General features: G+C 49.8%; 1 protein-coding gene across 5 annotated transcripts in view; it reads right to left on the bottom strand.

Moving 5' to 3' along the window:
* Nucleotides 1-657: 657 nt before the first annotated feature.
* Nucleotides 658-18,959, bottom strand: part of SUMF1 (sulfatase modifying factor 1) — a 152,236-nt gene continuing 133,934 nt past the window's right edge. For 3 of the 5 annotated variants that reach the window (XM_090284867.1, XM_090284871.1, XM_090284875.1), the window contains 2 exons: nt 1,949-2,089; nt 658-820 (listed from right to left, as the gene is read on the bottom strand). In XM_090284867.1, coding sequence (XP_090140993.1) covers nt 767-820; nt 1,949-2,089 — 195 coding nt within the window. In that variant the 3' untranslated portion in view covers nt 658-766. Of the gene's footprint in view, nt 1,130-1,948; nt 2,090-18,959 lie in introns of all 5 variants that reach the window. The other 2 variants (XM_090284869.1, XM_090284868.1) reach the window with 2 other exon arrangements.

Raw genomic sequence — 18,959 nt, 5'->3', positions numbered from 1 at the left:
GTGGGGGCTGATTAGTCTGTGGCGAGAGGCGACTAATGCAGCCGAGTCGCTTAAGTAGACGGACAGTTCTGGTCCATCTTTCTGGCATATCGTGAATCTCTTTCTTGTTTAAGAAAAATCTCCTTGCCTTTTGTTTGCAAGTATCGTCTTTCCTGTGAAATATCCCTTACAGGAGGCAGTCTCCTGCCACGGGCGGGTCCTACACAGCACTGACTGAGATCTTTCAGGACAATTTAGTCAAGATTACAGTTTTTAGAAAAAAATTTAAGCAAAACAAAATCACACAAACAAGAAAACTGAGTATATTATCATATACAACAGATTCGCAGCGTTCCTTATGGATCGCAAAGTTTCGTATCAATTCTGTTATTTATTTGTTCACTGAAGTGAAGCAGGATTGTGACCTGACTTTCATGGGTTAAGAAAATGAGGCTTTCCAAGGTTCAACAATAAGCCCAAGGTCACACAGCCGGGATTCCCACACAGACCACCTGACAGCCAGTCCTTTCTAAGGCGTTGCCCCCCAATCTGAACAGCTTGATTTTCTCTCTGACACAGGGCATTGATCTTAAGTGGCCTTCCGTTGCAGGTAGTTTTCAATATCAAAGGTGTTAAAATAAAGGGTGGGAAAATGACCATCAATCACGGGAAGACAAATCACAGCAGGGAGCCTCTCCTGAGCTCCGACAATGAGTTTTAATTTTTCTCATTAATTCTGCAGCTGTGGCTGACAGCGCCGTCCGCGGTCAGGAGCTGACTCCATCCTTCAGCGAGGGCTGTCACGCTGTTTGACTTGGCATTCCCGGCACGCGAAACGATCCTGAGCCATGACAACAGCAGGGAAAGTAGTGTGAAAAATCGGTCACAGGCAGGCAACACAAGACAAAGAAAAGCAGAGTGAAAAGTAGGGTGCGTGCCCGTCCATCCTGGGGTTCTCATGCATGACCCCTCAACAGCCCGTCCAGGAGGGCGGGGTGGTGGCCAGGCCAAACCATGTCAGTTTCCACGCACAGCTCATCCCCACTTGCTCGCTGGCTGTACTAGCCGGCCCCACGGGAGAGCCTGCGTGGGCACCTTACTTATGAAGTTGGTTCTAGGAAAACCTTTGTCCTTCCTCCAAAAGTGTCCCCTAGGGAAAGGGCAAATATTGTAAAGGAAAGAGAAAGACAGAACAGTTGATGAGTAAAAATAAAAGAGAGTAAATAAATTCAGGGAAGTAAATGCAGGTGACGGTCAGAAATCACGGTGAAATAGGGAAAGCGCACAGCAGGTGAATTCGAGAGGAGCTTTGGGATGGTTTTCAGTCTCTTCACTCGAAGAGTCAGGACAAACCGTGGTTGTGGTGGGAAGCAGACAAGTGGGCGTATGTTTCTTGCTATTAAATGCTTCCCTGTGGGTAGCTCCCTCCTGCTTGTCCTGGCAGGAAATGAGAAAATCCTCACGCGAAAGAAGCGTCTTCGTGTGGGTGGTTGTAACAAAGGACCGTAGACCCTGTGGCTTCTAAACAACAGCAATTGGGGGCTACAAGTTCAAATTCAGGGTGTTAGCCCCGCGGGGCTCCGGCGAGGACCCTTTTCCAGGCTGCAGACTGCCAGCCTCTCACTGCGTCCTGTCCGCGGGAATCGGAGGGGCCGAGCGCTCCCCTGACCGTTCTAAGGGCGCTAACCCCACTCCTGTGGGCACCACCCTCATGACCTCCCCGGACCCAAAGTACCTCCCGAAGCCCCGCCTCCCAACACTGTCACACGGGGGGCGGGGTTTCAATGTGTGCGTTGTGGGAGGACATGACATGCAGTCTGTAACTTGAAGCAAACAGAAATTCGAATGGAACCGTGGGTCAGCTGGTGGAGAACAGGTCTGAGGACAACTTCGGAAGGTGCAGTGAAACAAAACGTGTTTCAGAAAGGAGGAGGATTTAGTTATAAACAAAAAGTGAACTTGAACTTACAGCAGCGAGTGGGTTTCTAGGTTTGGTAGGCCTGTCGCTTCCCTCACCGAAGCTGGTCAAGTTCTTGTAAACAAAAACTGATGTCATCTGCCTTCTCGAATACTTTTTAAGGTGGCCTTCAGATACCCAGGTCTTTGATTCCTAATTTATACATAAAAAAATAGAAGTAAAGGGATCAAAAAGCTGTCCAAAATGCAGACCCAATCCTCCATGGCAATGCTGACCCCTCGCAGGTGGCGAGCTGTGACAGACGCTGGGTTCTGCACCTGCTTCTCAGGGGCCGGTGGAGGGAGCACTGTCCTGCGGGGCAGAAACGGCTGTCCGCAGTGAAGTCTTAGAGTGACGTCTAGTCGTACCCCCGTGTTTCTCTCTCACGCGTTTTCTCTCCGGATTCCCACAAGGCAGATAAAATGAACTTAGCAGAGTAAGTACAGACCCGGGGCCACCGCCTACCTCGGCAGACAGCACTCACGCATGACCCCTGCCCCGTCCCTTCTCCCTCGCCTGGTCACATGAAGGTAGGTCTAGGTGACCACAGAGCAGCGCTGGCTGGCGGGCGGCCCTGACACTGACGAGCACCCCGAGGCCCCCTCGCCAGCGCTTCTGACAGCCTGCTACCTGCTGTCTCTCCATTTGGTCCCAACCACTCGGCCCCAACTATTCGCTAGAACGGCCCTTGGCGGAGCCCTGCCGGAGCCCCAGGTCGCGTGCGAGGTACTGGGAACGCAGCATCGGGCAACACGTGTGTGTGCCCGCCTTCTTGGGGTTCACATTCTTCCCCTGGTTCTCAAGTAGGAGAAACAGTCACCCGCGCAGGGCATTCGGGAAGGAACGGCGGAGTCTTCTCTCGTCAAATGGCCGCGGCCATCTCGGTCCCTTAGTGAGCGCCATCGGGGGCTCCCGTCTCTGAGGCCGCGTCTCTCCATGCCGGTGGGACCTCGTTCTGACCCAGCTCACTCCCTCCCGCTCAGTCACTCTGTCCCCGACGAGCCAGGCCACAGAGCAGCTGGGGGAGCGCAGGGAAGCGGGCGGGGCTTGCCGCACACACACGGCTCCGCAGCGGGTCCTGGGAAACCCGTCCCACGGCCGGACTGCTGGGTAAAGCCCACTGTCGGTGACAGAAACGGCATGTGGAAAGCCACCCTACACAGGGAAAAAAATGTCCCTCCCTAGACGATGTAATAAGTGCAGAAGTCACCATCAATAAAGGCCCGAGGGATAAAAGAAACGTGACTCAAAATGAGAGCCAGGCTGCTCAGGAGCCGTGACCTATGACTCCGGGCATGGAAGTCTTCAAGGGCATCGTGAAATTGCCCTTTGAGTCTGCAGGGTCCCTGCCAGGAGCGTCCTGGGAAGCCTCCGGTATAGTTTGCGGTGTGGAGCCCCCGGGTGGGCGGCCATGCGCGGGTCACCGGCGCGGGTCTCAGTCCCCACTTACAGGAACCAGTGACACCTTAGCCTTCCGTCACCATGGCTATGGGAAGCAGCTATTTTCGAATATGTTTTAGTTTTTGATAATTGTCGTAAAATCCCATGCCTGCAACCGAAACGTGGTCTTCCCATTTTCCCACTTCGTCCTGTTTTAAGTGAGGCTACGCAGGGCGGTCCCCTGCGGGACGTCGTGGGACAATCTAACCCTGAGAGGTGAGCGTTGCTCTGGCTCCGCTTCCCCTCCCACGGCCCCAGGAGACCCTGGCAGGTGTCCTGAGGGTCATATGGGCAGGTACCGATTCCTGTCCCAAGGCTGGAAGGTGTCTAATTCACAAGAGGCCATGTTTCACAGAAGCCGTTTCTGCTTTCAAATTAATAGCCTTCAGACCGGGCCAATGCCGGCCCCTGCACGTCTCCAGGCCCGTGGTGGGCTCTCAGCTCAGAACTTCCCGATTTTACTTCATCTGCCCCAGACTCCAGGTCATTAAAAATGTCCTGTTTCCACTTGATCCTTTTGATTGCTGCCTCCACAGTACAGCTCATGCATCACACACCCCTATAATGTGCTCATAAAAATCATTTTTCAGTTATTAAAATATGCATTTGATTAATAAAAACAACATTAGCATATTTTCTGTAAAGTATATTCTTAATAACGCCAGCCATTAACAAAATCAGCATCCTTTAAGCAGTCCAATGAGCCTCTTAATATAAATGATGGCATGGGCCAAGGACCTTCTCACTAGCAGGCATTTGGTGACATTCCTGGTACTTTGTCACCATGATATGAATTTTGTTGGAGAGACTGACGTTTACCTGATAGATATGGACATTTACAAACTCCCAGTATATGTACGTATGCATATTTCTGGCGTCTGTGTCTGACGGAAGCAGGGCTCCGAACGTGCACCAGGCCTCTCGAGAGCCTCCTCGTGCCCAGCGCCGCGTGGGGGCTGCTCAGGGCTGGGAGCCCGTGGCTGTTTTCTGCTGGAAGTTGCGCATCCGGACCACGAGGAACTGCTGTTGCATAACCTCCAGGACGACGCCGTTGGACGGACAGACAACGCCGCGGCCTGATGAGGCCGAAGGTCAGCTACGACCTTCAGGGTGCCGTTAGGAGGTGCAAATCTGAACCCCGTGCGTCAGTACTCACAAAGGCTGAGCATCGACACACCCCTACTATCTTCACTCCCGTGGCTGCACCCGGCAGAAACACACACACATTTATGCGCCGGAAGCCACGCGGATGGGGCCGTAACAGTGCGGCTCACGTGGCCCGGCAGCCTTGGTGGCCATCGGCGACGGAACAGACGGAGGGACCACGGCGCTTCCATGCGACGGGCCGCCGCACAGCAGTGAGAACACACAGGCACGGCCACGTGGGACACATGGCTGAGCAGCACAGAAACAGAGGATCAAAGCCTTTCCCAAAAGAGCGCCTGGGGCGGGACTCTATTCCGATAAAGGCCAAAACCGGGAAAACCGGGTGCTGGTTCTGGGCACGAAGGCGAGCTGCAGGAGCGTTTCCAGAGTGCCGGAGAGCCGCGAAACGGGTGTGTTCTCTTTTTGAATATTAATTTGTACTTTTTCAATATTTATGTTACTTTTCTAATACTATTGTTTGGCTTACCATAGTTAGAGCCCACCCAAAATACACGTATGCACAGACACTCACTTAAATGACTATAAACATTATACTGAGTTAAGCTAAAAATAAAATACCTATTAAATTAGAACTATCTTTAGAAATATCCACCATATAAACAAACAAGTGAACAGCACTATAAAGATGCCTGTAAATCATCCTTCTTACAGCTGTATCTTACAATTTGCCCTGTTTTGGATTCTCCCCCTAGTTCCTCGTCATTTCATGCTGAATGAAATCATTAAAATAGATGTCAGCTCTTACAGACTGAAGAAATGTGACCAACTTTCCCAGATATGGGGGGGAAAGTGAAAGACCATTTCCTTGGTGAACACATGCGCTTTAGGTTTTAAAAAAAATAAGTAATACTTGGCCTAGATGGGTATCTATGCTCAGTCACAAGCTGACGTTTTGTAGCTCTGAATTAAACACCGTTATTTTCAAGGTGTCAGTGAAACATGAAATAAGGGAGACTCCCCAAAACATCTGCTTTAAAATGTAAATAAATGATCATTAGAAGGTCGGTGTGTTTATCTTACCTCCATCACTAGATCACTTGAACCAAGTCATTTACCCCTCGGTCAGTTTACCGTCTATGAAATGCAGGGAAGCTACAAGGGCCCACTTAGCTTTTGCCTTCTGTGCATAAAGCAAATGTCAACGAAGATGAGGTTTTCAGGGCAGAGAGTGGGTGATCCTGGCTAATAGCAACTCTTACACAGAGTCCAGAGGAAAATTGTCTATCAGTTGTCCTGAAATATGCATCATTCATAACCTCAGAGTCTTAGGAATTACTAATAAGGCCAATTTAGTGACACTGATTTTGAAAGTGTGTCTCCTTTCTTTTCATATGTAACATGATTAATTAATGGTGATTAGCAAGTGTTTGCTTTATAGCTAGAATATATCATTGCACGTAAACACTAGTCTTCTAACTCTGTCCAAAAGACTGTTGGCGGTTGTAGAGCGTCTTCTCCACTGTATTTCAGAGATGCACACACAAATAATATTTCCAGAGGAGTGCCAGGTTTCTCACACACCCCTGACAGTGTCGATAAGAAATCTGAAGGACACGTGGAAAGAAACAGAATAGCGGCCGGGAAAACATCACCGTGGCTTCCAGAAGACGGGCCTCTTCTGGAAACGCTGTTGCTTTCAAACGTGGTGCCCACACGTACAAGCGATTGTCAGGAACTGGCCTGTCTCTGTGACAAGGGGCAGCATTCAAGGAACCGGCTGCTGTTCAGATTTGGAGATCAAGGCGAGAGAATTCAAGGCGGGACTCACAGGAAGGACGGCTTCTACCGCGAGGAAACCAAACGTCCCGCCGGAACGTGCCTTGATAAGCACACGGACCTGCAGACTCATCGCTCCGTTTCCCCTCTCGCTACGTGTGTGGAATTACAGGGCCCCCCCCAAGGGGTGGAGAGAAACATGAGCTAATTAAGCCAGAGCAAAGTGCCAAAGAAAGTCAAACGGTACTACTTCCCATGCTTTTCGGCCCAAAAATATTTCTGGCGTTAATATTAGAATGACCTAAAAAAATTCCCAGAGAATAAAAAGTTTAGAACAGAAAATATCTTGGTGGCAAACATCCAGATCAGTAAAGTGTGTCACCCAAGGTCACAGAGCCAGATAATTCTTTAAAAGCCAGAAACAGAACCCGTTATCAATAACAGGCTCAGCCCAGTGGTTTTCGACCTCCAAGTGGTCAGCAGATAATAGATCAACGGCACAGATAGTTTTCAAACTCTTACAAGGCTTTCTTCATAGTGTTGCGTATGGGAAGGCAGGATGATATCACAGAGCCTAACTGCAGGAGCAACAGAAAACGGTGTGTGTGTGTAGAAGTATATATTATATGTGTGTGTGTGTGTATATGTGCCTGTGTGTGTGTGTATATACACACACATATATGTTGGTGTATATAAAACTGTACGAGGTCTGTCCAGAACATACCCAGCCATGTACTATGAAAAACAGAGCTGTGCATTAAAGAAGATACAGGAAACAAGAAACATTGTACAATGACACCTCAGTCCCCTTCAAAATAGGCACCTGGGACCCCACCCAGCTCTCCCAGTCGCCGTCAGCTGCCCCATCATATTTTCCTAAATCTCACTGACGGTCTGAAATGTCTTCCCTTTCAAAGGTCATTTTGGTTTTGGGAAAAGCCAGAAGTCACAGGGCACCCAATCTGGACTGTAGTGGGGCTGGGTCACCTGGGTGATTTGATGTTTCACCAGAAATCTCTCCACGAGACGAGATGGGTGAGCAGGCGCATTGTCGCGACGAAGCTGCCAGTCACCAGGTGCCCACAGCTGCGGCCTCTGAGTCGTCCAGACAGTTTCCATGGAGGAGTGTTCAAGCTTCCTGTAAAATTTGGTGCAGACTCATTTCTCTGCTCACTCAGTCATTGTGAATGCGACGACCACACAGTATCCACGCTCACTCAATGACGTCTACCGCCCCCACTGACCAGTACAGTGAGGTCGTCATTGTTCACGCACGCGCATGCCAGTCCCCTCTCCTTGGCTGCCAGGTTACATCGATGTCACACGAACTGTTCTTGTTATATTAACAATGGTTGGACTTTTTTCCAGACAGACCTCATATGTATGTGGAAAGATGTTACTACGTGTACTGTGTGGGTACCTGTGTGTGTGTCTGTGTGTGCGTGTGTGGAGAGAAATGTATTATAATATATATATGTATTTATAATGGTACATAGAGAGGTGGGGGGTGTCACTATGTGTACCGTGTCTGTGTGTCTGTGTGTCTGTGTGTGTTCAGACACATAATCTCATCACACACAGACGCGTCCTTCCCAATCCACTCCCAGTTCTCTGCTCTTCCCTCAACTACAACCTTAGCAAACCACCTCCCACGGAAAGCAGAGTGGGGACCAAGACCGAGAAAAGCAAGAGAGGGGAGCATTTGCTAGGTCTTTTCACAGACCTAAGGAGCTTGTCTTACAAGATGGCGTTGCTATGGTATGGCCCTGTTAGGGGTGGCAAGTGCTCCCAGCTGAATCCAGGTGGCCCCCGCTTCTCTGGGTCAACCACCGATACCCCTGCGACCCCTCACATGGCTTCCACGGTGGTTAAAAGCCACGCAACCCCCCAGCTATACAACTCCTGTGCAGCAAAGAGAGGGGCGAGGAAGAATCCCGGGCTGACTGCATTATTAAATGCTCATCAGAAAAGGAGACTCCCAGCCCTGGCGGGTGTGGCTCAGTGGATTGAGCACCAGCCTGTGAACCAAAGGGTCGCCGGTTCGATTCCCAGTCAGGGCACAGGCCTAGGTTGGGGCCAGGTCCCCAGTTGGGGGCGTGTGAGAGGCAACCACACATGGATGCTTCTTTCCCTCTCTTTCTCCCTCCCTTCCCCTCTCTCTAAAAATAAATAAAATCTTTTTTTTAAAGTTACAAAAAAAGAAAAGAAAGAAAAGGAGACTCCCAACTGGTCTAAAGCAGAAAGGTCTGGAGGAAACCACGCTAAGGGTTAAAAAATTAAGTTGCCACCGAGACGTAGAAGCTGACTGAGGAGACCAGAGGGGAGCCGCGGCGCGCCAGGGACCGGGCCCGGAGCGTCTGCAGGTCCCCAGGGTGCCGCAGCGTGTCCCCGGTGTGCTGCCTGGCGGCCCCTCCCACTGACACCTGCCCGGCAGGGTTCATTTTCCCACTTTTCCCCAAGCGTTGTCTTTGCTTGATCTTGTTCCTCTCTTCCTTCTCTTCACTGGAGATCAATATTGGTCAGGGTTAGACTGTTCTGCTCTTTGAAATCATTTAAATGCATAAAAGTTGGTGGGCCATGGATAAGTCATTAAGGTTATTTTTCCTCGAATTATCAGGATAACTGCTTCAATCATCCCGTCTAAAATAAATAAAGAGAAAGAAAGAAAGAAAGAAAGAAAGAAAGAAAGAAAGAAAGAAAGAAAGAAAGAAAGAAAGAAAGAAAGAAAGGAAGGAAGGAAGGAAGGAAGGAAGGAAGGAAGGAAGGAAGAAAGAAAGGAAGGAAGGAAGGCTTCAGCTTGGTAAAACTGTATCTTAGAGTTAAATCCCCTTCTAGAAACCACAGGTCCTATCAGAACCTTCCAGAATTTTGGTTAACGGCACAACCACAGTTCAAACCAGCTTTAGCAAAACAAGGTAAAATGGGGGCTCCCGCAGCCAGGCAATCCAGGGGATCAGAGAGAGGACCAGGACTCTCTATTTTCCACGTTAGGGCTCTGCTACCCCACGGTCCTCAGCGGGGCCCCCCTGCAGGGTGGCTTCCTGCTCACATCTTCTCAGCTCAGCAACCTGGTGGAGCGGAGGCACCTCTTCGCAGGAGTTCCAGCGACATGGGCCAGAGCTGACGCCCCCGCATCGTGACCCGGTTGGGGCTCTGCGCCCACCCCTGAGCCCGGACACCAGCTTTACCTGCGACCCAGTCTGGGCTTTCCCGTCCTTTGGAGTCAGAGGAGGACTCAGAGGCATCCACTCCGTCAACGTGAAAACCAGGAGAGAACGGACGCAGGTCAGGGGGGCAGAAACAGAAGAGTGACCCCCAGGACACAAAACACAGAACAGAGGGAATGGCCCCGAAGACAGTGTCTTAAGAAGGTATCGATACGTTATGCATGGTTATTACTACAACTTTCAGTGCCAGACAGATAAAGATGCCGTCCTCTGAAAGGCTATACACTTCACACGCCAGCTGGAAAATTATAAAACGTCCGTCTTCTTGACAGTCGGCCAAGGAACTAAAGAATCATAAAAATTTTTAATATTGCTTCATAAGAACTATTAAACTTCTTAATTAAAAAATTCTTCACAGTCAATCATTAATACATTCAGCCACTTTCTAAAAACCAACTGGTTCTATGGCCTCAGCGTTGCATTTAAATGGCATCCATGGTTTTTTATGGCTATTTACAGAGATCTTGAACTTCTTGTAAAATCTGCTCCCGTAGTAATCTCAGCAAATAATTAGCTCCTTAGGGAAAACCCAGCTCTTCATAACTTCTTGTTGAAACAGAAAATAGCCTTTAGCTCTTCTTCCTAAATTATGATGTGTTCACCGCTTATGCATTGCTGCCCGCACTACATTTGCAAGGAGAGCTAATTCTTTTTTCTTAGAGACGCTTTTGGATATTGTATCTACCTCCTCAAAATACTTAAGGGTGAAAAACAACTTCACTTTAAGTAGGCTCTTAACATGTTTGGGAAAATTAATATACCGCAGAATGTATACTCTTACACGTTATTTTTAAAATGAAAAGTAAATTCTGTTCTTCGCCCTCGGCCCCATTTCACGGCCTCCTGGGGCCAGAAACAGAGAGCAGATGACACGCAATGAACATTCCTTCTGCTTATGGGGCCCGCGGGCTGTTCGCAAGCAAAGAGCATTAAACGTATCTCCAAATAGTTCATAACACCGTGAATTGTAAACACGGAATTCTAACGTACGTAAGCGCTATTGTTCACGAATATTGTGTTTTATTTTAAAGGCGTTTTAAAGAAACGTAAGAGGCCAAAATAGAGCAAAATGAACAAGGAGGGAACCAAAGGGAAGCCCCGTGTGAAAGCAAGTCAAAGCCAGGAACGAAGGGTCCCGCACGGAGTGTGGGTGTGTGCCTGGGAACTTCAGTTCCAAAACCCCTGGAGGGAGCAGGTGTCGGCTAGCCGGACACCAAGTTAAGAAGCCATCAGCCAAAGAGTATTGTAAGGTGTAGAGGAAGCACAGGTCTGAACAATCGAACCTGGCGAACCATCTGCAGATAAAATAATTACAAGGCTCTCCTCCAAATTATTTTCATGACTCTCAGTAGTTATGGCTAGAAACAGAACGAGGTACATTATGCTGGAAATCCCAAAGGATCAAAGTCCAGAAATCTACATAATATATCTATACTTGCCTCATCAAAAGCAACTAAAATCACGGAGGATGGTGTTTGAGACACTGAACAAAGGAAGTCTTTTTCCTTCGGACACGCTAGAGGCTGCAGGAAGCCCGCCTGACCCTTCCGCAGCTCAGCAGGGTCTCATTGCCGAGTGTCTAAACTCATGCTCTAGGGGGAAGGGGTCAACGTTTGAAACTCAACCAATGTAATCTATCGTGTCAAAAGGCTGAAAAAACTCAGGATTGTATCAATAGAGGCATAAAAAGCACTTGGCAAAATCCAACACTCATTTGTGATATTTAAAAAAAACAAAACGGTCAGTAAACCAGAAATAGAGGGGGTTCTTCTTCAACCTGATCAAGCATTTCTACAAAAGACCTACAGCAAACCTCCTGATGAGGTCATCTGAGGCAGGAAACTCCGTGTTTCCCCACGCAGACAGGGCAAGGCCGAGATGCCCCCCCTCACCACCACGGCAGCGTCCAGGACGTTCTAGCCAATACAGTCAGGTGAGGCAAGACAGGAAAAGAAATAGAAATTGGGAAGGAAGAGCCCTGGCTGCTGTGGCTCAGTGGATTGAGCATCGGCCTGTGAGCCATGTGTCGCTAGTTTGATTCCCAGTCAGGGCACATGACTCGGTTGCACGTCAGGTCCCCAGTTGGGGGCGTGAGTGAGAGGCAACCACACAGTGATGCTTCTCTCCCTCTCTTTCTCCCTCCCTTCCCCTCTCTCTAAAAATAAAAATTAAAAAAAAAACAAATAAATTATTAAAAAAGAAAAAGAAATTGGGAAGGAAGAACTGAACATCTTCATTCACAGGTCACATGACTCTCTACGTAAGAAATCCAAAAGAAATCGATGGGAAAACTCCGGGAACTAAAAAACCGTTATAACTCACCTCTCAACATGCTGTCCTCCAGCCCCAGTCCCAAAGGTGCATTCCCAGCCGAGGACAAACACGCCTTTTCCAGCCACCCGTGAGAAATGTCCAAGTAGAGAGGACTATTGAGCGCCAGTCGGACCACCGTCAGTTCCCACGGAAACAGAACTCACAGAAGGAGGACCGAGTCCGCGGGCTACCTGTCTGCCAAGTCACCAACGCAACGTTCTCACCCTTCGGTGTAAGTTCATCGCTTCACTGACTCCGACCAGCCAAGGCCAGGGGGACCCCACACTGTTCTACGACAAGCCCCTCTCGAGCGCGTGCAGGCCTTATAGCCTGAGGAGGCCCGACGGGTGTGTTCTCAGGAGCCGTCTTCCCTGGTACTATAGGAGTCAGAGTCGGGGATCTGAAGCCCGGACCAGAAGGGCAGGGCAGGGCAGGCTCAGGTGGCAGAAGCAGAGCCTGGGAGCGCCCAGAGGCCACTGGGTGACAGAGAGAAGATACAGGATGCCCCGGACACAGAAAAGGACAGGCACGAAGTGACGTGAACAGAGGGTTGAGAATCAGGAAACAATCTGAAGAAATAAGAAAGACAATGAAATACGGGAATGAAGCCCTGGCTGCTGTGGCTCAGTGGATTGAGCATCGGCCTGCAAACCAGGTGTCGCTGGTTCGATTCCCAGTCAGGGCACATGACTCGGTTGCACGTCAGGTCCCCAGTTGGGGGCACGAGTGAGAGGCAACCACACACTGATGTTTCTCTCCCTCTCTTTCTCCTTTCCCTTCTCTCTCAAAATAAATAAACAAATAAATAAATAAATAATTTAAAAATAAAAAAAGAAATATGGGAATGAAAAAATCCCCACCTACCCTTCAGTTGGGCTACTTGGTTTTTAGGAAGCCAGTGGAGTGTGCTTGCCAGCTTCCTTCTTGATAACCCACCTGAACACATGCAGATTCAAAATTCACTTGCCCGCCTCTCTGTAAATACCCTAAAATACAACTTAGGAGAGTCACAGTCAGCAACAGGCTGAAGAGTAAGATCTTGACCTCGACCACAGGTGAGAACCCTGGGTTTCCACGGTCGGTCAGCAGGGCAGGTGATAAGGTTGTTCTCAGCCGTGGGGGCTTGGGAAACAGGCAGGGGAAGCACTCATTCGAGGGTTTGGGGGTCCCCGTGATCTTCCTCAATCCATGGACTCTCAAGTGTCCTCTCCCAAATCAGACTGCTGCCTCTAACCGCTCCTAGGGGCCACCACCGCGTGGTGTCAGAGAGACCAAGGCCGGACCCCCGGTCCCCTACTGCTCGGGCAAGGGCTTCAGCCTTTCTGAGCCCCAGGACTCACGCCACGAAAACAGGGACTCTCGGAGCTGTCCCTACAAGCTGCTGTGGAAATGGCATGAGGTCGTGTCACCAAGCACCTAGCTGCACGCCTGACCGTCACAAAGGGGTCATTATGCAGGCAGAGGAGAGCAGGTCAGGAGTGTGGGGGTGACAGGAGAGCCGGCCCCCCAGGGGCTGGAAGATCGCTGCAGACACAGAAAGCCTGGTTCTCCCCCAAGCCGTCTCTCGCTCCCGGTGGGAGCCTGGGCTGTCTGCAGCCGGCCTTGTCATCTGAAGAATGAGGCTGGGTGACAAGAGGCAGGTCACCTCTGCAGAATCCTTGCCCTGTTCTGAAATGCGGTGGTGGCTGCTCCAGGACCCCAACTTAGGAATCAATGTCCCAGATTAGGGATTTCCCAATTAATTTCTCTGTGGGCTTCCTAGTCTCACAGGGAGTTCCCGTCCTGGGCCCTCTGCCTCTGCTCACTAATCTTTCAAAGGCTCAGGAAGGACGCGGAAGGCGATACTCACCCAGAAGACGGGAGTTCAGAGTTGTGGCAGGGGACACAACGTTCAGGGCCAGGCAGACCTTGCACTCAACTCTGACTCTGCCCTGACGCTTGTAGAACCTCGACTGAGAGGCTTCCGCTGCCTGGGGACTTGCTCTCGAGCCTGAAGAATGAGGCTGATGAGGAACACCCACCTGAGCAGGCCAGCGTGCGAGAGCGTGAATTATCTCTCCCACATCTAAGGACCCGCAACACGACAGTTATTTTAGTTCAGTGACGTCACCAAAACGCCCTAAACAATCAAGAGAAGTCAGCCTTTATCCTTCTAGAAATGCCTGATACATTTGTGACTTAAAACTAGGGCAGTGTTTTAAGTAAATTTCACCCCCATCCCTAGTCTGATTTAAAATAAAAAGTAAAGCAACAGCGAGTTATAAAAATGACTGCCCTAACTGTGCGGCCAAATTGCGGCATGATCAGACAGCTGACCGGCCAAGGGTACCCCAGACCGAGCTCTCCGGGACCACAGCCACATCAAGAAAGACATTTTAATTGTTCTAAGGAGCGCATATTAATGGTAAGACAAAAAAAAAAAATGGTTCACTTCGGAAAGACGTCCCCCACAAACTGAACACTTAAGGACCATCTCAAAACCTGTTTTCACAAAGTGCACCCAAACGTGCAGAAAGATTATCTGTGAATAAGGAAACAACTGTGTTCCGACCGGGAGAAAACGGCACATCGGTCCCCTTCTCCGTCCCCCTGCCATTGGTTCAGTCGGTTTATCGGAGGATCTGTCGGGCCGCTGCTCTGACGCACTGAAAGCAAAGGTTGAAAAGTGCAAACCCTCGAGAGCGTCTCACTTTTTATCCAGCACCATCCACACACCTGGCGGCAGAACGGTCACTAGAGTCAGCGAGAAGGAAGATAAACCAGTCAGCGAACACAGATGTGCCCTGAAGCACCTGGGCACGCCAGGTCACTTCTATCTATTCTCAGCACTGAGTACTTCGAAAACGTCCTCACACTTTTTAAAAAATAAATATATGAGCGGTGATTGAGTAGAGAAGCCGGTGTTTCGTGAAGGTGGCGATCACTCCTGCCTTGTCAGGTGCCTGCAAACATTCCCCTAACGACTACCAAGCACCTGCCACGCACCCAGGCGCCGTCTCCGCTCCGTGGTTACGGAAACCAGTGAGCCAGAGCCCAAGATCACTGCTCTGGTGATTTTAAAAAGAGAACCAAGAAACAAGAAGTGACAGACGTGATCACACAGCACGAGGAATACTACAAAGCTATGAAGGATGCTCCAGAGGATGAGGAGGTGGGGGAGCTGATGCCGCTTCCGGAGTCACCCAAGGTCAAGGGAAGCAGCTTCACACTGAGACCTTCGGGACAAGAACGGGGCTGCTGGGGAGAGGACCGGACGCAGGGAAATCCAGACAGAAGACACAGCATCTCAGCGACCACGCGCTTAAGCTTAGCGTGGCAGAAGCGCAGAAATAGGGCCACTGTGTCTGGGGCCCACGTGGCGTGGGGGTGAGCGGCGGGGATGTGGCCCCAGTGAGGTCAGAGAGCAGCTAAGCCAGGAGAGGAAATGCAGACTCTGTTCTAAGAATAATGGGGACTCATTGAAAAGTTGTTGTTGGTTTTTTTTTTACTTCCAGGTGGCTGTGCAAAGAAGGGACCCCAAAGGGACAAAAAGGTGGGGGTATCAGCTAGGAGCTGTCAGGATCCAGGCTAGAGGCGAGGAGGGTGGGTTAGGTAATGAGAGGAAAACGGAGAGAAGCAGTGGAAATGGGACCTGCCTTTGAAGACACAGCTGAGATGACTCCCTTTGGGACTAGGATCGGGGAAGACAGAGGGGGCGGGGTTTGGGCTTCCGCCATCGACACCGAGGGACAAGGTTGCAGGAACAGAGGGGTGGGAAGGGTTGGGTCTGAATCACGGGTCCGCTTCCGCTGGAGACGTCAGCTAACATCTAGCCTTTCGCCCCAGCAAGATGGAGCTGCTGCCAGAGTAAATGGGGCAGCCCCTGTGTGCTCCGACGCGTGCGTCCAGCCCAGCATCACCTCAGAGCTCCACAGTGAAGTGGTTTTGTCAAATCATACGAACACGTCTATCTCCCCAAAAGTACAGATATGTCTGCTCTTTCCCGCCGTTTTCCCTCCAGATGGAAAGGGTATTCAATGTGCTGTTATCATCATAATTGAGCAATCTACATCAACCCTTAAAATCAAAGCCACGAGGGAACGTTGCGTGTTCCTGGGGACCTGAAAGCTCACAATGACCTGCCAACGGTTCTGGCGCCTTGCTTCTGTCTGTGTGAGGCCCGCAGCACTGAGGGCAGCCAGCAGGATGGTCACACAACTAGGTCAAGGTATCCCCAGGGAGGTGTCGTAAAGCTTTTCCAGAATCCAAATGAAATTTAGTTGACTGACTTTGTCACAATAACAGTAATAATAATAGCAACAGAAATAACAACGGTAAACAATTTCTTGAATAAACACTACAGACCTGAATCTCTGAGCTTGGTACTTGACATACCGCCCCTCATTTAATCCTCCAAAACAGCCCACTCACAGCTGAGAACACTGAGGACCGTATTTTTCCCACTGTAGGATGCACCTGACCATAAGACACACCCAGGTTTAGAGGAGGAAAACAAAAAAAAAAAATGTTCTGAACCAAATGGTGTACTAAAATATTTAATAAAATATAACAGAATAATATTTCAGCCATATAAAGTGAACAGCAGTCAACAGCGGCCTTAAGAACCATCATCACTGTCATTAACAAATGAGGAGAGACTTTGAGATTCAAGTACTCTTCTAGTTTCCTGGGAGCCCCAAGAACTCATCATCGCTAGTGTCAGAATTTATGGGGGGGCCTTTAATAACACGCATTGAGGGAGTGAAGAGGTATCACTGGTTATAACAGTCACTGAGAGTGTCACTATCCTAGTTACAGGTCTGGCGGACGACCCCCAGGGCCTGTTACGGCTAGTGATCCCCCTTAATCCCCTCAATGCCCGTGTTACTCCTAGAACAGTGACCCCACCATAACTCCCTTTATATACACAAACTTCAGCATTCATGGCTGCTCACCCAGTCACTGCTGGCCTCCTCACACAGAAACTTGGGGTGCACTGGGGACATTATGGAGGTAGACGAGACGGCTGTAGCATCTAACGGAGCCAGGAGCCAGCCGAGAACATGTTACTTCAGCTCCTCCCACCTGCCTCTCGTGATCGGCAGAGCTTAAGACACAGTGATTGGTGATTGGAGGCGGTTCTGCTGACACAGACCCCGCCCAGCGTCAAAGACAATTGGCACCTGGCCCTGTGCCGCATGCCCGCATGCCCGTTATTAGCCTCAGCTGACTCGACAGGTCAGCGTTTGTAGCTGGGAGTGTCGGGCGGCTCCCTGCACTCTCCCAGGTCCCGGTGATGGGCAGAGGCGGACGGCAACGCCCAGAGGCCGAGATTCAGCAGTGAAGTGGGACACGTAAGCGTCCCCAGGAGTTTCACATGGACCCACCGCTTCCTCTTCTAACAGCTGTCGCCACCGCTGACAGGTCAGGTAATACACATCACTGTCTGTGATGCAATATTCGCTCCATAAGACGCACAGACATTTCCCCCACTTTAGGGGGGGTGCGTCTTATGGAGTGAAAAATACGGTAACTTAATCACACATGACATAAGCGATGGAGCCAAGGTTAGAATCAGGTGTAGTCTCTGTCTTTTGTTCATTCACCCCCTCCTCATTCACTCCTCCGTTCCTACATATAAGCTTCCGCAAATGAATGGTTTTCCCAAAGGTACCTCAGTGTAGTAGAAAGATGGCCACAAAGGCCTCGTCACTGTCATCGTTGAGAAATGAGGCCCACGTCTTCTCCCCTTGGCCGGGGCTTCCCTGTGACTTGCTCTGCCCAGAGGACTGAGGTGGAAGTAACTCAGTCCCTTCCAAGACTTTGGCTAAGGAGCTCTACAGCTTCTGCTGCCACACGCTTGGAACGTTCTTGGGACTGCTCTGCCATGAAGGGAGACGCCCAAGCCACATGAGAGACCACGTGGGAAAGCACCCGTCAGCATCCCCAACCGCCACCGCCCGGTGTGGAAGCCACCCTGACCACCCAGGCCAGGCGAGCATGAAGCAGCCCCCACAACACCACATGGAGCGGAAGAACCACCCAGCAGAGCACCGCTACCCGCAGAGCAGTAAGAGATCATAAATGCTCATTGTCGTCTTAGACCGCTACGTTTGAGGTGGTTAGTTATGCAGCAACGGATAATCCACAGAGCCACCATAGCCTTCTTCCAAGTATTAGGGAACACAAATACGGCAATATGCAACTATCAGAATAACGACGAAGAGATGGCTTTCCTCTTGCGGCTAGACGTGTTCTCTTACATGCACAGCCCAGGACGTAGGAAAACCAGAAGAGACCATGCTCTCTACTTCACTGATTCAATCACTTATTCATCCATTTCCTTATTCACTCATTCATGGGTATATTTATTCAGCAAGTACTTCCTGTTTTGTGGGAGACTGTGTCAATTACTGTGGATTATCCAAGAAATTAAGAGGAGACTTCTGCCTTTAAGAACTTTTAGATCTAAAGGAAGGCTCAATAAATACTTCCTGGTGGATTCTCAGTCACTCCACAGCGAGTAAAGGAGAAGGTAGAAAAGTTAAGAAAACTAGGAGGGGAAAAAAGGAGAAGCCTAATTTTAAAAAGTTTTATTTTAAAAGTTCTGTTTTGCTAATGCAGTGCAGGTAATGGAGTATGCACTATATTTTTATTTTAATATTTTATTCCTATCCATTAAATGTTACCCCCTTCCAAAACAGACATAGAAGACCATTTATATTAAGCTTATTTTTGCTTTTCTGCTTAGCTCTCCTTAAGAGCACCAGTCTCCTCACGTCTCTGTGCTTTGATTCCCTCCAGCGCAAGACCAAGATGGTTCTAGCCCCGTCCCCCGCTGGGGACACTGTGGCGTGCAAGGCAAAATCACTGAGCCTTGGTTTGGGGGTCGGCGCTTCTGTGAGTGACCGTCCGATTCAGGGAGTGAAAATGTTCCGTTTTTACGAGTGACAGTTGATGCACAAGGAAGGAAAGGCAAGGAAAAGAACAAAACAAAAAGTAACTGCCCGACATTCACGAAGACGGGCTTAAATCCCGAGCCCCCGGGCCAGAAGGCCATGCACGCAATGCTGAGGGCACCGTCTTCCCCGCTCCGTGGAAAGCCCCGTGTCCTATGGGGAAACACGAGATCCACAGAGAGGAACTGAAGGGAGGGAGAGACAGGTCTGGACATGCGCCCT

Source organism: Furipterus horrens, unplaced genomic scaffold (assembly GCF_987537825.1).
Source record: "Furipterus horrens unplaced genomic scaffold, mFurHor1.1.pri manual_scaffold_7, whole genome shotgun sequence".
NCBI classification, from domain to species: domain Eukaryota; kingdom Metazoa; phylum Chordata; class Mammalia; order Chiroptera; family Furipteridae; genus Furipterus; species Furipterus horrens.
The sequence above is the reverse complement of the archived record's forward strand: the minus strand, read 5'-3'. Positions and strand labels throughout refer to the sequence as shown.